This window comes from Macaca mulatta, chromosome 7 (genome assembly GCF_049350105.2).
Source record: "Macaca mulatta isolate MMU2019108-1 chromosome 7, T2T-MMU8v2.0, whole genome shotgun sequence".
NCBI classification, from domain to species: Eukaryota; Metazoa; Chordata; class Mammalia; order Primates; family Cercopithecidae; genus Macaca; species Macaca mulatta.
This window is the reverse complement of record NC_133412.1, coordinates 58,829,175-58,847,982: the sequence shown is the minus strand read 5'-3', so window position 1 is coordinate 58,847,982 and position 18,808 is coordinate 58,829,175. Positions and strand designations below refer to the sequence as shown.

The 18,808-nt window shown below is 46.1% G+C and overlaps 1 protein-coding gene across 3 annotated transcripts in view; it reads right to left on the bottom strand.

The window, feature by feature from the left end:
- Nucleotides 1-6,731: 6,731 nt before the first annotated feature.
- ARNT2 (aryl hydrocarbon receptor nuclear translocator 2) overlaps nt 6,732-18,808 on the bottom strand; it is a 201,615-nt gene continuing 189,538 nt past the window's right edge. For all 3 annotated transcript variants that reach the window (XM_028851222.2, XM_028851224.2, XM_028851223.2), the window contains exons 18-19: nt 13,019-13,155; nt 6,732-11,105 (exon numbers count right to left, since the gene is read on the bottom strand). In XM_028851222.2, the coding sequence (XP_028707055.1) occupies nt 11,007-11,105; nt 13,019-13,155 (236 nt within the window). In that variant the 3' untranslated portion in view covers nt 6,732-11,006. The remainder of the gene's footprint in view (nt 11,106-13,018; nt 13,156-18,808) is intronic.

Here is an 18,808-nt window from a genome sequence, read left to right as displayed (position 1 = left end):
GTTTAGTGATTGTTACAATAGCCCTGCCTGAGGCTGAGTTCTTCAGAGGTGGAATCTGAGAAAAATTGGGTAAAGGTGATTTATTTAACGAATTCCCAGGAAAAACTGGGAGGGATGGGGAAATTCCATCTGCCACTACCTCCATCCCACAATTGCACAGAACATGCGATACATAAGGAGGCTCAGCTCTCTCCAAACCCCAGGGAAGGCTCAGGGAGACATCTCACTCCAGGAAGTGAGATTGAAAAGAAAGAAGACTAAGCAAGGCAAATAAAGTTTCCACAGAGGGTAACTGTATCTCAATCCCACAGGGATACTCTGGAGAAAATATGTTACAACTTAGAGATGCCCCCATCCAGGAGCAAAGAAGCTGGGGTATTGATGCCCCTGAACCCAGCAGTCATTGGTAATAAACTATTCTTTGTGGGATGTAAAATCCTAGGCACCCCTGGCTCTGCATGCTTTGGCAAAGTAGGATCCAATAGCTTGAGGACAGTCTTTCAAAAAAGGGATATGGATCCTTGTGCCTGAGCATGAAAGCAGAGAGCAGGTGTGGATGAAAATAGGCAGAGGGTCCCATGGCCTGCTGGTAGTGCCTTATGTCTCTCCAGGAGAAGAGCAGAGTCCTGGGGACCTCTGTGGCCTGCTCAACAAGGCTATGCTCTCTCAACTTTCCCTGTGTCCTTAACCTCCTCATTAACGTCCAAGGAGGCCCAGGTCCCTTGGATCCTGGATCTGTGGCATCTACAGAATCCTTGGGCCCGACGCAGTGAGAAACCTGTGTTTCCATGTTGGTCCCGGCCATGAAGCCCGATCCCCTACCTCTCTTCCATTTTTTCTTTATCTACAGGCCATCTGCCTGAGACATGCCATGTTACCCTCAGATCACCCCAGGCATCATGCAGCGCCCACTTGCGTGACAGGAATCAGTACTTTACTCATTGCTTTTCAATTCTTCCCATCGTCATTCATTAGGAATCCTTTTAGAATCCGAGGATTCAGGTTAGATGAGATGCCACCTCTCTCTGACTACTCCTGCCAGCCTGTCCCCTTGAGGTCAGCCAATTTTTGTCACAATGAGATGCCAACTGTGTCTCCATCCCAACTCTCTGCTTCCTTACCATAGACTTGAAACAGACCAGGAATGAAAATACAAGTTTGCATGCTCATAGCCAGCACAGAGTGGGGGTTCTGAGACCTATCTGAAAACTTTTCTGAAGCTGCAACCAGTCTTTGTGAATTCATTATAGATAAAGACAATTGAGGAATGATGGTGTGACCCAGAGTAAGACAAATTCCTTGGAATTTATTGAACATTAATAGAGTGTCATGTACTGTACAGGGCATAAACCGATGAACAAAAAACCTGAAGTAGCCTTCACTGAACACTTCCTCAGCATCACACTCTAAATCATTTCTCTCTTCTTCTGTCCTATCTCCAGGGGAGCCAGCACATCTCTTTGTGCCAGCATCCAGGATTGGACAACCTGATGACTAGGAAGAGAGCCTGCTGTTCTTGAATTGACACTTCATTCTGCCCGTAGATAGTGAGTCTAGGATGACACCAAGCTTCCCGGCATCTTCTTAGCATCTGGGGTCCTGGTTCCTCACAGAGTTGGTAACTAGGCAGCTCTGTGTGCTCTTCCACAGGAAGCTCTCAAAACCATGCCTTTCCTAGGAGTAGGTGGGGTCTGAGGGATCACGAGGGTTTCCAGGGACCCCATGTAACATCATTCCTGACATGGCTCTATTCCATGGGCCCACATGAAACTCAACCTGGCTGCAATGGAAACATGGCTGCCAGTTAAAGGCGTGGAGATTCTGTGAGAAAAATGAGTGGGCACATCTGCACTCAACGAGCCTTGTGAATGAGAAATGCTCACACTCTGATAAATCACTGCGATGAAATGTTGTTTTCTGGCCTCATCAGCCCCAGGCCACGTTTCTTTATTCTTGGCATATATGTTTGACTCTGAGTAAAATGTGTTGAAAGAATTAGTAATTTGGAGGTTGTGGCTGTAGAACTAGAGGCAAGCTGCATTCCAGCCATTTTAATCTGGTGTCCTGCTGAGAGGCTGTACCCATTTCATGATTTATAGGGGTCTCGGGCTTGGATTTGGGGGCCTGTTAAGTGATTTCTGCAAAAGCTGAGCCAACAAGTTGTGCGCCCAGTGGGTAGACTCCATCTTCGATGGGCCTCATCTGGGACCTCTTGCTTAAGTCATGCTAATCACAAACGCATGAGATACTCAGCCCTTCCCAGACTCTCCCTTCCCTCTTTTGTGTTGGTGCAGAATAGGTGACCTCTACCGAAATCCTTAGTACATTCCAGAACATCATATTGCTTGCCTCTCCCCTCAGGATGAGGCAGTCCTCATGAGTGGGGCCTGGATCTTCCCTGTGTAGCCTCAACCCCAGCACTGTTCATGGAGCTGGTGGTGGGGGCCACACAAATGCTTACTGAGAGAACACGCTTGAGAGGATTTACAGGAGAAAGACGCTCATGATTGTCAGGCTTCAACATGGTAACAGGGGGATAAGTTTATTTTTCTCAGTGGAAAAATAAGTGCTCTCTGGGAGTGGAGGCTGAGAGGGAAGTAAAGTCTAGGTGGCATCATGAGAATGAGTACTAGTTCTTCCAGTGGCTTTGTCCCACTCCACAGGTGTGCCCAGCTAGAGTGCGTTCTACCATAGCACACGTGCATCCTTCTCTTTCCCACTCCTTGGCATCAAAATTCTGTAGTGGTTCAAGATTTCAAGCTATTGTGGGTAATCATTTATTCTTTTCTTGTTCTGGCAGGCAATTTGCTTTAGATTACTTTTAATAATTTTAGGAGTAATATATATTCTTTGTAGAACAAATCATATTAAAAGTTACAAGGATGTAGGGGAAATTCACCTCAGATCCCATTAGGTTGAGACTATCATGAAGGGATTTTCATCCGTCTGTTACACATATAAAGGCACATGCCTTTTTTTCTTGGAGAAATACACAAAATAAATGAATAAATACATGTGTAAATAATTTCATGTAAATGCAATGTTATTATACTTAACACAATTTCTTTAAGTTTTACTTACTTTCTCTGCTTCCCCAATCCTTCCAAATGCAGCTTATTGATGTGAATACAGTATTTTATATTTTCTTTTTTCTGAGACAAAGTTTCACTCTGTCACCTAGACTGTAGAGTGCCGTGGCATGATTATGGCTTATTGCAGTCTCAAACTCCAGGGCTCAAGTGATCCTCCTACCTCAGCCTCCTGAGTAGCTAAGATTACTACGTATGTGCCACCACACCTGGCTAATTACATTTTTTTTTTTTTCGTAGAGACAGGGTCTTGCAATGTTGCCCAGGCTGAATATTGTATACATTTTCTACATGTACATATGTATATATATACACAACCATGTACTCACACATGAACCTAACTAATGTGCTTGTGGTCATGTTTGTTTTATCAACATGGATCAATTTCATTTATAATTTTCTGATTATTTATTTTATGTACTAATGTATTGAAATAATGCTATCTGATAGTTCATGAAATAGGTATTCCCCAATGTAGTCATCCATTCTTCTATCAGTGAGCTTTGCCTTAATTTACAGTTTTCACCCACTACAAAATATGGTGGCAATAAACATTCCTATAAGTATATCTCTCTTCAGCACTCTTATTTTGCTAAGATGGATTATTAGAAGTGGGATAGCTGAGTCAAAGATACAGTTTTGTTTAATAGCTATTGTCACATCACTCTCAAAATAAATTGCAAAAATTTCTATTTCTACCAAAAATAACTAAGACAGTCATTTCACATTCACTCCCACTTTTGCCAGTCCATTGCGGTGAAAAACGTCATGCCATTGTTACTTTAATTTGCATTTCTCTGACTACTTGTGAGATTTAAGTATCTGCTTTTTATGTTTAATTATTAGATATTTTCATTATATATCATTTTGAGAAAAGTATTACAGAATTTTACGTGCTCATTACCAAAATGAAACAGCTGTTTAACATTTTGCCATAATTGCCTCAGCTACTTTTCTGTTCCTTTTTAGTCAATACCTGTTTTTCTTTCTCTTTCTTAATCTGTTTTAAGGAATTCAATCATACAAGTCATTCTATGTCTTTCTTCCCTCTAAGGATAAACATTATCCAGAATTGTTTTTATCATCGATGAGGTTATTTTTCTTTTATTTCTTTGACTATTATCTACTTAGTCACAAAATACGTTAATGTGTTGAGTTATAAAAATATGCACAGCTGTTAAATTCAATGTTATATTTTTAGGATTTTTGCACATGCAACAAGATATTTAAGTGCTGCAATATATTCCTTTGTGTAACTAAATCACAGTTTATTCATTTATCTACTAAAGGATAGATTATTTTCTTCCACTTTTTCACTCTTACACACAGAGCAATAAATATCTTTTTATCTGTCTTCTTGTGTGTATGTGAGACGTTTTGTAGAATAGAAAGTTGGAATTAGAATCGCTGTCATGGGTTTGTACATTTTTACCATTCCAATGTGCTGTTGGAAAAATGGCACTGATAAACGTCATCTTTTTCAGAGCAAGTATGCTATTTTCTACTAGCTAGGAAATAGAATTCCTGTTTCCCCACATCCTCAGTAACAATCATGTTATCAGACTTAGTAAATCTGAGTGACATAAATGTGACATTTTGCTCTGCATAATGTTTTCGAGTTCTGTTCATGCTGTTGCTTGTATCTGTGCTTTGTTCTTTTATTGCTGGGTAGTATTCCATTGTGTGGTGGTACCACAATTTGTTTATCCACTCACCTGTTGATGGACATTTAGGTTGTTTTTCCCTCGTGCCTATTACACATGAAACTGCAATGAATATTCCTATTCAAGTCTTTGTTTGGAAATATGTTTTTATTTCTCTGGGGCAAATAGCTAGGTACGAAAAAGCTAGGTCATAAGGTGAGTGGATTATTGACTTCCTAAGAAACTGTTACTCAAAGTGGCTGTACCATTTTGCCTAAATGAGGGTTCTAGGTGCTCCATATCCTGGGCAACACTTGCTATCATCAGCCTTTTTACATTTTAGCCAAATATTAGAGTCATTGTGTATTTTAATTTATAGTTCCTTGATGACTAATGATGGTAATCAGTTTTTTCCACATGCTTATTTGCCATCTGTATATTTTCTGTGGTGACGTGCCTGTTCAGATTTTTTGCCTGTTTTGTACTGAGTCATTTGTCTTATTCCATTGTAAGAGTTCTCTACATATTCTAGGTACTAGTCCTTGGTCAGATACATGACTTGTGAATGTTTTCTCCCATCAGTAGCTTATCTTTTCATGCTCTTAGCAGTGTCTTTCGAAAAGCAAATGCCTTTAATATTTATGTAGTCTAATTTGTCAGTTTATTCTTTGATGGATCATGCTTTCGGTGTAGTATCTAAGAAGTCTATGTTTAACTCAGGGTCGCAGAATTTTATGTATACTTTAAATATGTGCAGTCTACTTTGTGTCAATAATAGATCAATAAAGCTGTAAAAACTAGCAATGCTAGGTGTTTGATGGAAGGGTTTTAAAATGATTTTAGTCTGCCATTTTGCTAGAATCCAGAAAGTTCTCTTTCGGCAGAGAAAAAATAGAATTTGTAAGTAAGTTGACCCTTGAACATCATAGGGATTGGGGATGCCTACTCTTTATGCAGTTGAAAGTCCATGTATAACTTTTGACTCCCCTAAAACTTAGCAACTAATAACCTACCATTGACCAGAATATAAATAACATAAACAGTTAATTAACACATATTTTACGTTATATGTGTTATATACTGTATTCTTAGAATTAAGTAAGCTAGAGAAAAGGAAATGTTAAGAAAATCATAAGGAAAAGACAATATATTTACTATTCATTAAGTGGAAGTGGCTCTTCACAAAGGTCTCCATCCTCGTCGTCTTCAGGTTGAGTAGGCGGAGGAGGAGGAGGAAGAGGAGGTCTTCTTGTCTCAGGGGTGGCAGAGGTGGATGGAAGAAAATCCACATGTAAGTGGACCCGCACAGTTCAAACCCATGCTGTTCAAAAGTCAATTGTATTTACTAGAGGCATCAGCATATTAAAACACTAACTTAATTTTGTGAGGATTAAAACATAATAATAAGGGTGTTTAAAGAGGACAATATATACAGGGTTTTTGATTGAGACCTGAGTTCAATATCCTGGTTCTGCCATTTCCTTCCTGTGTTTTCTTAACTTTTCTGAGTTCCAGCTTCTCCATCTGTAAACCAGGGAGAGTAACCACATACCAGATTTGTATTAACAAAAATATCATTTGTAAAGAAGCTTCTAGAGAGCCTTGCCTAACACAGATGGTCATGAGTTTCCTTCTATTATTTGTTTATTTATTTTCTATTGGTTCTAATGCAATATGACTGATACGCTAGTTTCCTTTGTTAGTTTTGTTTTGAGACAGGGTCTTGGTTTGTTGCTCAAGCTGTTCTCAAACCCCTGGGCTCCAGTGATCTTCCCACCTCAGCCTCCCAAAGTGCTGGGATTATAGGCCTGAGCCACAGCACCCAGCCCTAGTTTCCTTTTCTATCCTAAGAAGCTAAACCTCCAAAAGGGTCACTCTTTAGTATAATGTACATCACATCCCTCACAGATTATGACACAATACAGCCCATAGGAGGGAGTGTAATACAAAGGGCAAGTTCCAAGGATGGTTCAATTACAAACTTGGCCTGGGCCATTCGTTGTTCAGAGCAAAGTCATTTTTATTGTAATGAAATTTTAAAAGGCAGTTACATTAGTTACACATATACACAACCGACTTAATAACTGTTAATCATAGAGAACATTCAAGAAATACAAATGATTTATCCACAGCACAGTTCACATCCATAAGAAGAAAGAGAAATGGTTAAGTGCTTAAACTGTCCACTGACACCAGCTTATGAAATATTTTTCTGTCTTTTCTTTTTTTTTTTTTTTTTTAAAGGAAACAGATTGTTAGATGAAGCGAGCTGTCCTGTTCCCCGCACAGCCTGTGAAAACTCCATTTTGCCACTTTCAAAGTCAGTGCCCCACAGGCCCTGGCCCGTTGTTGACCATAACACCAGCTTTGGCCACAAAAGCCAGGGACACCTACGTGTGGAAATGTGCCTACACCACTGTGTGGTGCCTCCTTAAGTTGCCCCAGACTCCAGATGGTCAAGGAAAAGGTGAATGTCCAAAAGGCTCATGGCTTCTTAGTATAGGGGGTTTGGTGGGGAATGATCCCCGGCAGGTTAGGACACAGCAACTTAGGCCAAGCCCATGTTTTCTGGTAATATAAAGAACATTTCTATTCTGACTTGTTATTGGCTAGAGCTGTTCCGGTCACTGGCTTCTTCCTGTTTATGTGGCAGGTGAGAACCGTGACGGAGCAAGGTGAGCCCAGACAGGTGAGTGTTCACGTTCTCGCATAGCTTATGGGCTGCCCAAAGTGCTGCCGGGAGTGGGGAGACCACCATTCATTCCCTGGGACTGGTTTCTCTCTTGGCTAAAGCTAGAAGGACACTGATGTTTGCACGTGTGGCTAATCTGGAGAACACGTAGTCACGTTATTGACACAGAAGAGTAAAGCTCCCCAGTGTAAGTTCCTTAACAACCAGAATCCCCCCAATCTGCAATATTCACTTCTCATGAAATAACAACAGTGTAGAATTTGGTATGTTGGAGAGTAGAGCAGAATATGGCTATTTGTGATGGCTGTCACTCCCTGAAGCCAAAGCTAAAAATAAAACTGGGGAGAGTGACGCATGGGCAGAGTGTTCTAGAGCCATCCTTGGCCATCCTGTTGCCACCACTGACCCAGTCCTGATGGAGCCTTACTGTGGCTGCATCTGTGTCTTTGCTGTGGCCCGGGTTGTCACTGTACAGACCTCTTCTGTGGGAAGCTGTCTGCTTGTCTGGCCTAAGGAAAGTCAGTTGAAAGTCTAGTAGTTCAGATGAGGTGTGAGCGAGGAAGTGAGTCACAGAGCCAAACAAAGTCACAAGTGCCTCTCCCCTTCCTAATCCAGCTTTGAGCCCATCTCCAGTCAGAGAGGTATCTGCTGGGCATGGGCGGAAGGACAAGCAGACCACAGGGGCCATGAGCATTCTGGCCTCCAAGGCTGGGCAGGACTGGCATGGGAGGTGCTTTTGCAAACCAACCACTATAATTAAACCTTCTGCGGTTTTAATTCTTACTCCAGTATGTCTCGAAAATCCTTGGTGAAAACCCCTGGGACATGTGCGATTCTCCCAGTCCTGGGCTTCTCCCCCTCCATCACCCCTATTTTCTTATTGGCCCCATGATGGCTTTTACAAATCATAAGCAAAAAGTGGGGTCAGACTCTACTCAGATTTCCCACCTGTGCTCCTAGCACAGAGCTGGAAGGGAAGGAGGCTGGGCCTATTTAGTCATAATGCCTCCCCGTCAGGTCTAGCTTTCATTCATCCATGAATCCTCACCCAAGGGCCGAGAACTGAGTTCACTGCATCCTGAACCCCTGTCGAGGTAGGAGAAGATGATGGGAGCAAGGATCCTCTCCTAATTTTGTTGCATCCCCTCAGTGCCCACCACAGCTCCGGATACAAGGCAGGTTCACAGTCAGCGTGTTCACCTGGGTCTGTGTATGCACCTAAGAAAAGCCCCCAACTCTCCTCCAAGAAACAGAAGGCAAAAACAAACATAAGACCCCCCAAACTTCCAAACTCACAAGCTAAAGGCTATAAAAAGTCTGCTTTCATTTCACTGAGAAACACTTCTTTGATCCTAAACCTATTTTTGTGCCTTTTTGGGGGGGAAATAATTATGCCCATGGCCTGGGGCAAGCTCAAGGCTGCTGGAGGCAGAGGTGGCCCCAAGGGCAGGGCAGGCAGAGAAAGGCCCATTCTGGGGCTGGCCCTGGGAAGATGTGCAGGGTTTCAACCACCTGCCATTTCCCAGAAGTAAGAAAGCCTGTGAGGTTGGAGTGAACACTGCATGCATCTACAATGGAGACCCAATCACCATTACGGACAAAAAGCTCTAGAAACTGCAAGGCTGGGATTAATTTAGAGTCTAGGAACTGTAGTCATGCACAGCTGACGACCAGTCAAAGGCGTTTTGCTAAGCAGTGTTTGACTTTTGTAGATTCCCCAGCAACACTGAGCACACGGATCTCCCTGGCCAGACAGGGCTGGGGTTTAATGTGGAGCTTTCGATGGATCACAGCAAACACTCTCTCCAAACTCCTTCCTGCAAGCTGGGCTCACTCCATTCTCAGGTTTCTGGAACCAATGCCACTCTTCCTGGTCCTGCAGAATCCATGGGTAGGGATGCACGGGTTGTTTCTGAGCATTTGCACTACCAACCAGCATCTGCGAGGAGCTACCTGAAGGACTCTGGGAGGAACATAAGGGCTTTCCCAGAGGGTCGGTCCCTTCACCTGCCCTGCAGCAGCCACAATACATTTTCTACCATATGGGAGTCAGTGGGCTAATGGGCTGGTGATGAGAAACAGGGAGGGGGCATAGTGGTCACAAAAGGAAGAAAACACAAGAGGCTGAAGGGGTCCTTACTAGTGTAAGGGGTGTGGGAGAAGGCAGAGGTCCCTGAAAACAGGGGGGTGGATTCTTATACTCTCTTCAAATCCAAGAGAAGCAAAGCAAGCCAGGGATCATGGGCTCAGAGGTCAGCCAGGCAGAAGCTTCTAGAGTCAGCTCTTGTTCCTGTCTTGAGACCACCGGAGAAATTCAAGGCCAGTGGGTGTGTGGCAGAACCAGAACTGGAACTCAAGTCTTCTGCCCCTGAGACCTGCACTCTGTGCCTCCCAGAGCTGCTGTTCCTCTAGTCGGGCTGAAGAACAAAGGCTCAGGTGGCCTGGAGGAAAGTGTTTCACGGTGCCCATGTGAGGACACCTGGGCATCCTACCCTGCTGTCTACATCTGTAGAGAAGGGACTGGCCTCTGACCTCAAGGCATGCTGTCCTACAGGCTCTGGGCAGCCACAAGGTCTTCCTCTCACCAGTTGGGGCAAGGATGAGACATGCCTATGTGGGACCAGGAACACAGCTGTTCAGATCCAATTGGGAGGAGGGTGAGTGCTCCCATGGGGCTCCTGTGAGAGGAAGGGGGTGCTTCCTCTAAGAGGAGGAGCTTGAATCTGCACCAGGGACTTGGACCAAAGAACTGACCTACTCATGTGAGCACGCCCCTAGCTGTGCCTCCTGGTGACCCTGCTGAAGTACCAGCCTGTTAGCCCAGCTCCCAGACCCTGGGCCGAGCATCCTGTGGTCATGGCTGGCGCTGCTGAGCTTGGGGACAGGGCCACACATTTTGGCTCTCTACATACTCTGGATTCTATACACTCACGCTGGCCACACATGACAGACACAAGGCACAACACATCCATCAGGACAGCAAGTTCATGTCACACTGCACAAATTACATACGTCCCATGGCGCGATGGATGCACAGACAGACCAGCGGAGCTGAGGGGCAGATGCCTCTGTGTCTCTGTGTTTCTTGGCTCCAGCTGGTGGAACAAGGGTTGTGCGCTCTCCTTGCCTATTTTTCCAGCATTTCCCCGGAGCCCCACGCATCCATTAGAAGGGAAAAGCAAGAAGAAATCTGCTTTCAGCATCCTGGGCAGGCCTGCTGGTGCTGCTTGGTCACTCTGGGCACTGGCTGAACTTTCATGAGTATAAATTGTCTATTAAGAGATTATTCACAACCAAATTTAAGGACCCACTAGGCTCACCTCCTGAGCACACACAGATAAAGTACAATAAATACAACTGATCCCCTAATGTCTGCCAGGGCCCCTGGTCAGTGGCCGAGCAGCCACGGCTGCAGGGGAGAGTGGAGCAATGACGTGCCTGGGGACACAGAGCGGGGGAGATGGCTTCTGGTTTGGGGAGCCCACGGCAGGGCAAGCAGGGCGAGGGTGAGCCTCGTTCACACGGGCGTCGACATCACAGTATGGGTGGCACTGTACAACAGGAGACTTGCTCTGCCCGCAGCTACTCAGAAAATGGTGGAAACATGCCCAGGTCGGCAAAGTCTTCGATGTTATAGTTGCCAGTCCCCTGGGTTGGATCTCCCGGCATGGGCAGCATGTCCTGCAGAGGAGAGGAAAAGAGAGCCACAGAGGAGTCAGCTCCTCTGTCCGTGCACTGGGCATGTCCCAGAAGCCCAGCCTGCACTCACCCTCATGGCCATCCCTAAAGGGGCAGCCCAGAGGTCCTCCCCAGCCTTCTGCGGGATGCTTTGGAGGGGTCCTCAAATGTCTGAGGTGCTGAGAAACTGTTCTCCCCAGGGAGCTGTTGTGACAGCAGGTAAATGGCATTAGGACACACCCTTTATCTATCTAAGGTTGAGTCAGGGACCCAGGGTAGACGAGAGCCCCATTGGCAGGGGACCCCAGGCTGGCCCCAAGCAAGGTGCACATAGCAGATAGCAGATGGCCAAAATGCAAGAGAAATCTAATGCAGAGTGGAGTGGAAGCAGGATGTGCGTGGAGACCTGGGTGGCCTGTCTTCCATGTTTATCTTAGTGCAGGGATAAATCCCTGAATGGTTAGATTTCAGTTTCAACACGTCTTTCAAGTTCTCTGGGCCTCAGATGACCCATCCAGAAAACGGGAATAGCACTATTTCAATGTCTTACAGCCAATTCCCCAATATGTGTTCTGTTGAATTCTCAGCACATGTGATGCTCTGTGAGAAAAGAATTCTGTGGACAAATAAGTTTGGGAAACAAGGCACACTTTGCCTACCTCCTAGACATCCATAGTCCTCATTGGTGTAATAAAAGTTCTGATATGTCGTGCAATAAAGAAACTTAATAACTTTGTTTAACCAGCATTTCTTAAGCTTATTTGGCCAAGAATTCTTTTTAGCATCGTGACTATGAAGATCCATGTCAGGAAATTCTGCCTTACGGGGTTGCTGTGGGGCCTCAGAATGGGCAAGGAACAATGCCTTACAGAAGGAGGAAGGAGGAGAGAAGGCTGCAGTCAGGGGAGGCAGGCGAAGGCCTGGGTGAGTTGTTCCCCTGCACATTCACAGAATGCTACCCTGAGTGACATCTGAGTCCCAGGACTTTGTCTGTGAAGACACAGCTGACCCTGGCAGGAGAGGGGCTTGGGATGAGGGTGGGGTCAATGGAGCACTGATTCTTGAGAAGGAGGGGTTGCGATCCTGGGAGTTTCAGAACCCTCCCACAACGTGGTTCCTGCCCCCATCATTGCTTTGCAGGGCAGGCCTGGTGCATGCAGGAGGTGCCTGGGTTCCTGTTACAAGGACCTGGAGGGATGAGCTGAGCTCTTGGCTAAGGGGAAGTTAATGGGCTCGTACCTCCATTTGAAGCCTTCCAGTAGGAATGTTTCTGGCTGAAAGTTGAGCCAAGGAAGCCCACAAGGGGCAGGGCACCTGCTCTGTGGGGCTGCAGCGGTGCCATCCCCAGCCACACAGTCTGCCTTAGGCACACGGGATGGCCTAGAAATATCTCAAATAATGGAGAGTTTCTAGGTGCCCAGGTATCCTCAACCAGGGACTCTCCCTGAGCTTAACCACAGAGGACAGCAGAGCCAGGGCAAGGCTGGTACTGAGCAAGGGACTGGGTGGGGATGTTCTCCACATTCTGGGGGCTATGGTGGGGAAAAAGAGGGTCAGCCAGTGACAGACAGCCAAGCCTGGGGGCACTTGCAGCTCTTAAGGAGAGACCCCCTTCGGTCTTGGTTTTGTGCCCCTCCCCTGGATAGCTCTGGAGTCTGGGAAGCATCTCCAACTGCAGCCTGCCCTATTGTTTGGCTTAGCTCAAAGGCTACCTCGGCCCCTTCTCCTTCCCACATGCACTTGACGTTTCTGGCTGGGTAGGATGGGGCCTTCTACTCCTGGACTCCCTCTAGCCCAGGCTGGGCCAGAACTCACGATGGCTATCGGGCAGGCGGTGGTGCGGCAGAGCCCGAGGGGGAAAGGAAGCAGAGAGAAGGCGCCGGTACCTACGAGAAGGCGGTGCTCGCTCGATTTACCTGGAACACTTCAGTCTGACCGGGCTGCTGGTGGGAGTGCTGCTCACCGCTCTGCTGGCCGTGGTGCTGGCTTTGCCACTGCGACCAGACTTCTGAGGGCCGTCCTTGGAACTGCCCGCTACTTTGTCCACTTTCAGCTGAAAGATCCGACATACAGTACACTTCCTTTAAAAGCCATCCCGTGGTTCTGTGAGACCTAAGAACCACTGCGGCTGGAGGGCCTCCCACTTCTGAAAGGCATGTTCCATCCAGAGCTGGAGGAATGCATTTGCTATCCTCGTCTTTCTCACTGACTGAAAGATCATAAATTGAGGGGATAAGAGACACAAGGAGCCCTTTGCCCAATGGTGCAGGTACTGGGCCAGAGAGGGTGGCTCTTCCTGAGGTCACCTGCCAGGTGACTAGGTGCTTTAAGCCTTGGAGCGCTCCTTGCACTTGGTGACTGTGCACAAAGGCCTCCTGCGGGCGTCTGGGGGCAAGGGGCATGTCTGTGGCATGCAGAGCGTGGGCTGACAGAGGGTCTGTCCTTGGCAGTACGGTGTTGGCATGAGGAGGAAGACATACCTGCCCCTACTCCTGACTCCCTCTCGGTCCACCGAATGCTCTTGAAAGGCATCTGGTCCCGCTAGAGGAAAAGCCTCACCTTGGCATTCCCCTGAGAACTGCCAACCTCAGCCTCTGCCTCCTGAGCAACTCCTCGGAAGCCACACACGCATTATACAAGGTCCTCCTACAGGGCCAAGCACCACAGTCTTTTCCGGCCTGGCTCTTTGGCAGAGTGGTTTTTTTTTTGCATCAGTTTGTTTGAGGGGGAAGAAATTTAGGCGCTGGTCAGATAAGATAAGGTTCCTCTGTGGGAATCAGCAAATTCATTTATAAATGAGAGCCACTTTGTTTCTGTCTATAGTTTATACAAAAAGATTGCCAATGGAAAAAACAAAAAACAGGAAACACAGGTGGAATTTTTTTTTTTTTTGCATATGAGAAAGAGTCTTACTCCACTGCCCTGGCTGGAGTGCAGTGGTGCAATCATAGCTCACTTCAGCCTTGAAATCCTGGGCTCAAGAAATCCTCCAGCCTCAGCCTTCCAAGTAGCTGGGACCACAGGCTCATGCCACAGTGCCTGGCTAATTAAAAAACATTTTTTTTTTTTTTTGTAGAGACGGGGTCTGGCTATGTTGCCCAGGCTGGTCTCAAACTCCTGGCCTCATGCAATCCCCCTGCTCTGGCCTCCCAAAGCCCTGGGATTACATGAGTGAGCCACTGTGCCTATCCAATAAGTGCAATTTTGTCTAAAAACATTTTTGAGATTCAACCAAAGAGGAGGCTTAAAAAATACCCTTCAAAGAGGATAGCTTTAAGGAACATCAAAAATCTTAGACACTTTTTTTCTTATTTCAAATCATTCAGTACCATTTTGGAAACAATGGACTCTCTACCAAGCTCTGGCTGGCAAGACAAGCTTCATCTTGTCCCATACTACTCTTTCCAACAGTCATGCTGGTCACAGGCAAGTCTCAGGCCCTATCCAACCCCCAACCTGGGCACTGCGTTAATGAGAGGCCAGGTTAGAAAGTGTTCAGGGAGAAGAATCTCTCTCTCTCCCTCTCTCTCTCTCTCACCCATCCACCCATACATAATGCCGGAGACGTAAAGGGCTTTAATAAAACACGTAAGGTCCCTTTAATGTCTTACCATTGGTGATTTTCAAACTCTATATGATGACAATAGTTGGTAAAGAATTCTATAAAATTGAGGCAGGGTACAACTCACTTGCTTAGCATAAGAGAGATTTAAATCTCCTTTTTTAATGGGATTCTGTTACAGAAAATTCATCTGCCAATGTGAAATGTCTCTCCTAATAATCCCACACAAGACCCCGAGGGCCAGAAGGAACTCTTTCACAGAAGCGTGTCCACTGGCCTCATTAACTGGCTCAGCAGAGGGAAGGCTAGGTCCACAACTGTGGCAAAGTTAAAACAGCAGCATCGCCAGCTGGATCCACGAGGAAATTCCCACCTGACAGGCACCTGTCCCATTCTGGAAGCCTGCAGAGGCTGGGCACAATATGGGGCCTTCAGTGGGTCCATGTTGCTTGGCCGGAGGGTAGAGGGACATAGCCACCGGTGCCGAAGGAAGGGCATGATAGACTGGGGGAATGTCCTAACACATTCAGGGAGCTGACTGCCATGCAGGGTCACCCAGGATGCTGCTGCAATGATGGCTTCCTTGGGGCTTGCCCATCGCAAATCAATGCCCTCAGCCCTTCCTCCTTAAGGCACATACCTACCTCTCTTTCCCTTTGCCATCAACATTTACACCCACCCACACACACAGCATCTTCTCTTTTCCCTCCCTTCTCAAGCCTGTGCAATTACTCTACTGCTAGGCCCCATCCAACAGGCATTTGAAGAGTGCCCATTCTTCTCAATCTCTCTTGAGTATCCAACACTCTTGATCATTCTGTTTGAAACTATCTTGCTGACTTCTAGGATTGAACTTGATTTTGGTTCTGCTACTTCTTACACTACTCTTTCTCACGTGCCTCCTGGTCCTTCCTGTAAGTGACCCTGTCTCTTAACGTATGTTGAAAGCAGGGGTCTGAGTCAGGCCTTCCCTCTCATCAACAAACAAGAAGGAAATACCTCTTCTAGTCTCATGAACTGACTCATTCATTTATTCACTCGGCAAATATTTCCTGAGCTCCTGCTCTGACGTGGGCTCCATGCTGGTACTGTACATATGCTGGAGAATAAGATCGTTTCTCTCTCAACAAGCATACAGCATGGTTGGGAAAGGGAGCAAACAGATGATTCTGCACAGGTGAGAGCTGCTGTAAGAGTCAGAAGAACTAGAATAAAAACCCTTACGAGGGATACCTAACTAATCATGACAAGTAGAAAAGGTTTTTCAGAGATCTCAGATGACACCAGAAGGGGAATTAGTAATTAATCAGGTATAGGGCTTGGAGGTGAGTTTGAAAATAATTCTAGAGAAAAGGGTCAGTCTGTTCAAAGGCCTGATGGTGAAAGAGGGCTTGGTTCATCCGGGCATCTACAGGTGGCTCAGGATGGAAGAGGAACAGAGTGGGATCAGGCAAGTCATAAGAGGTAAGGCTGGAGGGTAAGCCAGGGGTCAGGTTCCACACTATCAGTATGACCAACTTTGGGGACAACAGAGAAACACTGAAGGTTTTTAAGCAGAAACAGAAAGCACACAGATGTGGATGGTCCATGGGTGGGTAGACAAAAAGAGAGGGAAAGAGACCAACTGAGAAAGGAATGGGGTAGACAAGAGGAGAGGGAAGGAGCCAGACAGGAGGAGGCTGCTGTAGCAATCCTTGCAAGAGATGACAGTGGCTCAAAACACGGAACAAAAGCCAGCTGCAAAGCAGTGGGTGGATTTGAGATGTGATGGAGAAGGAGGTGCCTAGGCTTGTTGATTGATTACTGGCTGTGCTGAAGGGTGTGAGTGGGAAGAGCTAAGGATGATAAACTTGTGTTTCTGGTGGTATTGACAGTCCCAGCTCCCTAAGCTTTGGCTCCATCCATCCCTGCCATGTCTAAGCAGTATGAAAGACACTTTAAGCTCTCCATGCCTAAAGCAATATCTCACCTCCTCACACAGTCTGGAGGGGAAGAACACAAGCATAGGCTCTTTCCCCTCACTCCCACATCACGTCTAATCAGTGGCTGGGATCGGCTGAGTTCCCACTCCCCTAAATACCATCTCTCAGCTCCTACCTGCTTTCATCCATTCTCACTGCCCCAACCAGTGCTGTGAGTCATGGCCACACCCACTGCCCCCATAACCACACAGCTACTGGTGTGATCTCCCTCCAACAGTAGTCCACTGCTTACAGACTGCTTAGTGGCTGACTACGGTCTATGCAAGTAACATCCATGTTCTGGATGTTGGCATGAAGATCCTTCGCGATCTGCATCTATTTTCAGCTTCATCTCCCACTTCATGTCTAACTCCAGCCCCTCTTGCCCTAGTCACATGACAACACTTGCATGTCCCCCATGATGCCACACGCAGTTACATCTCTGTGCTACTGCACATGTGTTCTCTCTGTCATGTACATCCTTCCCTTTCTCTGTGCCTAGATAATTCTAGCCAGGTTCAAAGCCCTAATCAAAGGTGACCTTGTGTGGCTGACTTCCTCAGTCACTGTCTCCTCTTAGCTTGCCTGTGGCCCATCACACTATATTGATTTACTCCAAATTGTGAGGACTTGAGGCCAAGGACTGTATCTATGTCTACCCCAGGCTTTACTGAAAATAGTGCTTGGAATATAGGGGAGTCTTCAACAAGAACTTGCTGAGGGAAGAAGGAAGGAAGGAAGGAAGGGAGGGAGGGAGGAAGGGAGGGAGGGAAGTGAGAAGGAAGAACATGAACATTCCATGAAGTTTTATTTCTATTTGCATTTGAGGTTTTCTGGGTATAATGAAATAAGCACACATTCTCTCACCAGTCTTACCTCAGGGATAGCCAGAGATGAGGAAGGGTGGAGGGGAATAATGATTAGAGGAAGATTAGCTCTCTATTCATATTTGGGGTACTTGATTCTATTAATTACATATGCCAGATTTCAGAATAAAAATTCTTAATGTTCTGCAAGGGGAAAAATCAGTTAACGGGATTGCTTTGGAAATAGTCAAGGAAGAATTTTGGGAGTACTGACCATGTGCACATCATATGACTATATGCTATGAATCATGCTAGGTATTTTACATTATTTCAATTCATCTTTTCTTCACTCTGACTCTAAGAACCATGAGCCCATTATCCACATTTTTCAGATAAGGAAACGGAGACTCAAAGACATCAAGGAATTAGCCCAACTCATTTAGCCTACAAATGCCAGACCCAGGGTTCGAACCTAGATCTTTTTGACACTGAGGGCCACGTGCATTCATTTGATACAATGTTTAAATCGAAGGCCTACTTTATACCTAATACTGAGCAGCATGTTGGTAATGCAGTGATGGTCAAACCTGGCCACTGAGAACGTTACTAGGCAAGCAGAATTGCTATGAGCTCTTACAAGGGAAGTCCAGGCCGCCACAGGAGGACCTGGGACTGGGCCCTCGCTCAGATTTGAGTCTTTCTAGAGGAAGTTACATCCAAACAGATGACCTGAAGAATGAGTTCACTGGCCATGTGCTGGAAGAGATAAGCGGAAAGTCCTCTTTTCAGCCTCTGCTACTGAAAGTATATTTCTTTTTTCTCCTGAATTGTATTGACCACTCTGACCAGATAGTTAGCAAGAACTTCAGTGTAATCTCTCCTAGATAACAGAGCATTGTGGGTTCTTAACCTAAATCTGACTGACCTGCTCTGCGTATAAATGGCAAGAAGGGGCTTCCCATGGCTCACCCCACAGTGTACCTACAAGCCTCTTTCTGGAAAAACAAACAAACAAACAAACAAAAAACCCAGTGGTCACCAAAATCCTTGTATTACTTTATTGTTCCAAAGCCACCTACATAGTTACAAACTATGAGCTGAGTTTCACTCTGGTGGCTTCCTGAGCACGGGCTGGGCTGCTACAGCCCTGGCTGGTGCATGGGCCACCTCCCAGCCCAGAGAGACTGTGTTATGGGCTGGTAACAACTGGGCCAGCTGCGTGGGCTTCCAGACCACAGGTCAGAATCTTGAGGAGCTTGTGGGTTCCTAGGTCATAGAGGAAGGGATGACATTCCTCCTTTTTTAAAAATTTGAAGCTCAATGCTATCATTTTCCTCTCATTAACATTTTTCCTTGTGAGGTTCAGCTGATTTGGAA